This window comes from Vollenhovia emeryi, unplaced genomic scaffold (assembly GCF_000949405.1).
Source record: "Vollenhovia emeryi isolate VEMERY1.0 unplaced genomic scaffold, V.emery_V1.0 DF939515.1, whole genome shotgun sequence".
Taxonomy (NCBI): domain Eukaryota; kingdom Metazoa; phylum Arthropoda; class Insecta; order Hymenoptera; family Formicidae; genus Vollenhovia; species Vollenhovia emeryi.
Window position 1 is genome coordinate 10,964 of NW_011966851.1, and position 6,573 is coordinate 17,536.

Sequence of the window (6,573 nt, forward strand, 5' to 3'; positions counted from 1 at the left end):
AAAAAAAAGGATGCGCGTGCACGCGCTGCCCACGCTGGCATTGCCGTGCATTCTCGGTGTAGACTTTTTGAGGGCCTTTGGCCTCGCGGTCGACTACGCCTCGGGCACGTGGCGGTTCGCGGATGAGTCCGCGGGCGGGCGGCCCTTCGAGAGCGCCGCTGTCGGGACGGTGGCGAGCCTGGTGCCAGCGCCGCCTGAGGACGAGGGGGAGGCCGCGCCGGAGGACGGGGCGAGTGTCGCGGGCGTGGACGCGGGCGACCCCGCGGACGCAACGGCGCGCGGGGAGGGGGCACGGTACGGAACGAGGGAAGCTCCACTCACGTGCGTCGGGCTATGCGCGCTTTCGGCGGAGGAACAGGCCCGCCTCTTGAAACGCGAGATCGAGGGGGACCCCCAGCGCCCCGGGGCGACAACGCTCGCGGAACACCGGATTGACGTAGGGGATCACGCGCCGATTAAACAACGGTATTATCCGGTATCGCCCAAGATCCGCGAGGCCATTTATGGGGAGGTCGACAAGATGTTGGCCGCCGGGATTATTGAGCCGTCGCGAAGCGCGTGGTCCACCCCGATCGTGATGATAAAGAAACCGAACGGCACGTATCGGTTCTGTTTAGATTTTCGCCGCCTCAATAGCGTGTCGAAGAAGGACGCGTACCCGTTGCCCTACATAAACGCGATTCTCGACAAACTAAGGTCGGCCCGGTATATATCGACTATTGACTTGAGCCAAGCGTATTTTCAGATTCCGTTGGAACGGAACAGTCGCGAGTTAACCGCGTTTACCGTGCCGGAAAAGGGGCTCTTTCATTTCACGCGGATGCCGGGCTGACCGGAGCGCCCGGCACCTTCCAGCGTTTGCTCGACCGACTGATAGGGCCCGAAATGGAGCCGCACGCGTTTGCCTATCTGAACGATATCGTGATCGTCACGAAGACCTTTGACGAACACCTGGTCTGGCTACGTCGAGTATTTAGCCGCATCCGCGAGGCAGGCCTCACGATAAACCCGGAGAAAAGTAAATTTTGCCGGGCGCAGGTGAAATACCTCGGGTTCCTCGTACAACACGACGGCCTGCGGGTCGACCCGGAGAAGACGGTCGCGATCGTGGAATATCCGGCCTCGCGTAACGTAAAACAACTACGACGGTTCATCGGAATGGCCTCGTGGTATCGGCGATTCATACCGGACTGCGCGACACTCCTCGAGCCCCTGACGCGATTACTTAAGAAAAACCGGCGCTGGGAGTGGGGGTCGGAACAGGGGGACGCCTTCGAGAGCATAAAGTCCCGTTTAATTTCCCCGTCCGTATTGTCGTGCCCCGATTTTGAAGTGCCGTTCTCCGTGCAAACGGACGCGAGTACGGTGGGACTGGGGGCCGTATTAACTCAAAATATCGAGGGGATGGAGCGCGTGATCGCCTTCGCGAGTCGCTCGCTATCGGACGCGGAGCGGAATTACTCCACCACGGAGCAGGAGTGCCTCGCCGTGATTTGGTCTATAAGGAAGTACCGCCCGTATCTGGAGGGATACCAATTCACGGTGGTCACCGATCACAGCAGCCTCCCGTGGCTGCACAACCTGCGTAATCCGACGGGGCGGTTAGCGCGATGGGCGTTGGAGCTGCTCGAATACGACTACGCCATCGAGCATCGGAAGGGCGCGCTTCACCACGTGCCCGACGCGCTGTCGCGAGTGGGCGAAACGGAGGAGTGGTGCGCGGTCGCGATCACGGGGGACGGATGGTACGACGCGCGGGCGGCCGCGGTCGAGGAAAATCCGCGTCGATACCCGGGGTGGCGGGTTACCGACGAACGCTTGTACGCCCGAAGGCCGCGGGCCGTAATCTCGGAGGTGGTCGAGGATCGCGACGAGTGGAAGTTGGTGATACCGGACGCGTCGCGGAGGGATCTCGTGAGAGCAAACCATGACACCCCGCAGGCGGGCCACTTCGGCGTCGAGAAAACCTACCAGCGACTCGCGACGCGGTACCACTGGCCGCGCATGTTTCGCGACGTCGCCGAATACGTCCGTCGGTGCGACACGTGCCAGCGCACCAAGGTAGAGCAAGCCGTACCGGTCGGCTTAATGGGGCGGAGGGTGGTCGAGGCTCCGTGGACCGTGGTCGCGGCCGATATAATGGGGCCGCTGCCGACGAGCAAGAGCGGGTACGCGTACCTCCTGGTGTTGCAGGACTTATTTACCAAATGGATCGAGCTCTGTCCCCTCCGGCGGGCCACGGGTAAAAAGATACGCGAGGCAAACACGTTTCTTGAAATGTATTTTGACGCAAACGCCTTCGATGTGATTTACGAAAACGCAGGCGTGTATTCGAGTTGTTAAAAAAAAATGTTGAGCCCGTTGTGTTTGTCAGCGTTGCATGATCGAGGAGCTTGTCATTTTCCGCTGGGGCGCGCCGCGAGTTTTATTGACGGACACGGAGTTCATTAACCGGGAGATCGGGGCCCTCGCGGCCCAGTACGGTATTAGCCACTCGACGATTCCGCCATACCACCCGCAAGCGAATCCGGTCGAACGCGTGAACCGCGTGCTTAAAACCGTGATTACCGCGTTCCTAGAGCGGGATCACCGGGAATGGGACCTCCACCTCGCCGAGTTCCGCTTCGCGTACAACTCCGCGTACCATACGTCCCTCCGAACGACACCCGCCTTCCTAAATTTCGGGAGGGAGCCGGACCCGGTACGCCTAACCGACCCCGCGGAGGCGGCGGCGACCGCGGTCGAGTTATCGAATCCCCAGCAGTGGGGCCAACGCATGGAGCGCATGCACACTCTGCGAGCATGGGTGGTGGAAAACCTGGAGGCCGCCCGGGAGGTCCAAGCACGTCACTACGATAAGGGGAGGAGGGACCGACAGTATGAGGTCGGCGCGCCCGTGTTGAAGCGGCAGCACGTATTGTCGTCCGCGGCCCAGCATGTCTCCGCGAAATTGGCGACCAAATTCCACGGCCCCTACACCATCGCGAAGATCTTATCGCCGGTCGTGTACGAGCTGGCGGATCCAGGGGGGGCTCTCGCGGGCAAGGTGCATGTCAAGGATCTCAAGCCTTACCACGAGCCCTTTGGTCCCTAGGCACCGAGCGAGGAACGAGTGTCGCGGCAGGGTATCCACGCCACCGAGGGATACCGGGGAGGCGTGGCGGCGCGATGGAGGACCGCGCCACCTTCAACCGGCGATGGGGTCCCCTGTACCGGTGGATCCTCCAAGAATACCCCGGGTTCTGGGAGGCCCTCCACGCCGAGATGTTCCGCCAACTGAGGGGGCCCGAGGATCTCGGTCGCGTGACCGTCTCCGATTGGCCGGAGTCGCGGGAGGTCGGGGCACAGACGGAGTCGGTCCCCCGTAAGAGCCGGGGCACCCAGGCGGACTGCCCGGGGGCCCGCACCGAGGACGCCGCGACGCAGACCGAGTCGGGGGAGGTGCGCCGAACCACGCGATATCGGGACGCGGGCACCCAGACGGAGGAGGGGCCCGCCGACCACGAGGAGCCCCAGCCAGCGGAGGTCGCCCGCCAGCCGACGCCACTACCGCGAGCCGCGAGCGAGGATCGCGCGAGGAAGAGCCGAGGGTCGCCGCTGCTGCTGCCGAAGGAGGCCCCGCCACCCATCGCCCGGGAGAGTGTCGACCGGTGGGGACAGCTGGAGCGCTGCTGGAACTGCGGTTCCGCCACGCACTTCGCGCACAGCTGCCCCAGCCCCCGCATCCGGAAGTTTTGTTACCGGTGCGGTAGGGATGGGGAGGACGTCCGGCAATGCCCAGCCTGCCGCCCGGGATGGGTGGCCGAGGGCCCGTACGTCCCGGGGAAGGGCCACCCGGGGCCGAAGCCGCGTCGCCGCCGGGGACCTCCCCCGGGGGTGAAGAGGAAGAACGCCCGCTAGAAGGGGTGGTTCGATTTTTTTGTTCGTTCTGTTCGCCGTGTCGTTTTTTTTGTTTGGTTTTTGCGGTTCCCTTTTCTCGTTCTTTTTCGCGTCTAGACTAAGCCTCGATTAGTTTCCCGTTTACCGCCTAGGATAGCTTTTTGTTTTTTTTGTTTGTTTGGTTGTTGCGTTTTCCGCTCCTTTTCGCGTCGTTCCGTTCGGGCTGTGCCGTCATTAGTTCCTTTTTCTTGTAGTGATCTCGCGAATTCGTTGGTATCGGGGGAGGGAACGCCGCCTAAGCGATCCACACTTTGTTTTGTTTTTGTCCCTCCCGTCCGAACCCCAATTATCATAGTTGACCTCGTTAAATAACGCGGAAGACGCCACGACGGGGAGGCCCGTCGCCAACTCACGCCGGAAAAGTTCGTCTTTCGCGTCCCGCGCGTAGCTACGCCGCCCCAAAGGCCGCGTCATGTGACGACCGCGCTAGCGGCGAATAAATGGTAGCGTTACATTAACCGCCTATCCCGGTCTGGTCTGTTTCTTTTTTTTCTGGTCCCTTCCTTTCTGGTCCTTGTTTTTTTTCTTTTCGGCAGAGATCAGGGGTCTTTCGGCGGGCGCCCGGGTGCCCTGGGATAACTGCCGTCCGCGCTTCGGTTGGAGCCTCGCGGTGCCGCGCGCGATGCCGCGAGGGTTGCCGTGAGAGACCGCGAAATGCGACACCCTGGGAGGATCCTGCGGAAGGAATGGCCGAGCCGAGCGCGGTCAACTCGGAGGCAGGCGGCTTGCCGAGGGCCATCTTCGCCGGTGCGGCTCCTCTTGGCGTGGGGGTGTTGTGACGTGGCGGATTAGCTGCCGCGTGCCAGCTCCCCGCTGCCGTCCCAAGGCGCGGTGTCGGTCCGCCCGGGAACAGAGGATCCGCGCGAGGCCGTAGGGAAACCTCCCGGGGTCGCAAACACACCTTTTTATTTACTGCCCGCTTACCCGAGACTTTTCTTTTTGTATCGCGCCCTTGGAGCGTCACCGAGCCGACCGAATCATCCCCGAAGATCAGCTGACAGCGGAGCCGAGAGTCGAGCACGGGAGGAGAAAAGGGGGGAGTAGAGGGGCGAGAGCGCGGAGGGGCGGCCGCAGGGAAGCCGAGGGGCCAGGCGGAGAGCGGGGCGAGTCGAGGGGCGCGGGCAAGGGACGCCGCCGGACGATGACCGCCGAGGGGCCGAGCCGCCCTGGAGCCTGGGGCCCGAGCACGCGGAGTCGCACCTGAGGGGCGAGAGACGAGGCGCCAGCCGGACAGTGAGCCGCGGGGCGAGCACGGGCGGAGGTCCTCGGAAGGTCAACCGGATCGGCGGAGCCGAAGGACCAACGCGCCGGAGAGCGGGCCCAGGATCGACCGCCCCGGCCCTGCGAGCCGCGCGGGGCGAATTTCGCGCCCGGAAGCGCACTGACAGCGATTGCGCCCCTGCGGACCCGGCGACACGCCGGGCGAGCGACCCCCGGATTGGCGGATCCGCGGCGCCGCTATCTCGCGCAGCCCCTTTTCGCGATCGTAGCGAGCGATCGGGTGATCGACCCGCTCGCGCCGGATCTTCCGCTTTCGTTCGCGGATCCTCGCCCACGTAACTTCGCGTCGGAGAGCGTGCGTCGAGCCGGCGACCTGAGTGCCGAGCACGTGACGAGGCCGTGGCTAAAGTCCGAGGAGAAGAGTGCCGACCGGGACCGCGCCGTGGGTGCCTGGGAGCGTACCGGTGAGGTGGCCCTCGAAGGGAAAACTAGTTATGTAAAAGCCGCGTGCTTCCGAGGGGGTTAGCTCGCGCTCTGGCGCCGCTCCGCGTTCCATTTCGTGTTTCGGGCCGTCGGGCGTCCGCTCCAAGGGGGAGTCGACGCCGGCCATTTCGTGTCTTGAGCGGATCGGCGGTGCCAAGCGCGGGAGCTCCCGGGGAACGGCCGTGGGCTTATCGGGCGACCGTAGCGGGCTCATTTCGGGTGTTGCGACCTCGGAGGGGAGCGTTGAACAGACGCCCCGTACGCCGTTGTTCGAGCGGGCGCCGTGTGGCCCGCACCGGGGAATTCTTTCGCGGCGGACCGGCACGCCGAGTGTCGGCCGCAAATCACGCGTCGCGAGCGTGGGCAGCCTTCCGCGGGGAGGCTAGAGAGACCGACGGATCGCGAATTCGCCTCAGCGGAGGCCCCTTGCTTTTTCTTTTCCCTTTTTTTTGGTTGTACCCGATACATTAAACGGCCTATGTCACTCTTTTAACCCGAGTTGAGCTTAATTTCGTTTGCTAGTCTAAGTGTGAGTGTGTGTCGCGTCCCGTCCCGCCGTCCCGTTCCCGCGGGCCCGTAACTACGGGACCCCGCCACTCTACCGACGATAGAGAGCAGCCGGCCCTTCTCGCGTCGAGGAGGCTTAGTCGCGGCGCTCGTCAAGCGGATCGACGCCGTTTTCGTCACGGTCACCAGGGTACTTCGCGACAAGTAATTGACGCCGCCCGCGAGCGCGTCTGGCGCCCAACTTCGCCTTCGTCCGCTGTCCCCGTTCCGGCGATCGGCCCGGAACGGCGACGGCAGCGTATCGTGCGCGTAAGCCGCCTCTTTCTCTGTCGCGCCCGGCGAACATAGGAAAAAGCGTGACAGTACATAGACTAGAAAGAAAACTAGTGTAGAAAAAAAATTATGTAAGAAACAAACATAAAA

The 6,573-nt window shown here is 63.2% G+C and overlaps 2 protein-coding genes across 3 annotated transcripts in view; both read left to right on the plus strand.

Annotated features, from left to right (window-relative positions):
• The window catches only part of LOC105557347 (putative nuclease HARBI1), a 17,009-nt gene that overhangs the window by 9,236 nt on the left and 1,200 nt on the right, over nt 1-6,573 (plus strand). The gene's annotated exons all lie outside the window — the stretch shown is intronic.
• On the plus strand, nt 2,381-3,094 carry LOC105557348. The gene has a single exon (XM_012004564.1). The coding sequence runs from the start codon at nt 2,381-2,383 to the stop codon at nt 3,092-3,094; it is 714 nt and encodes a 237-aa protein (XP_011859954.1).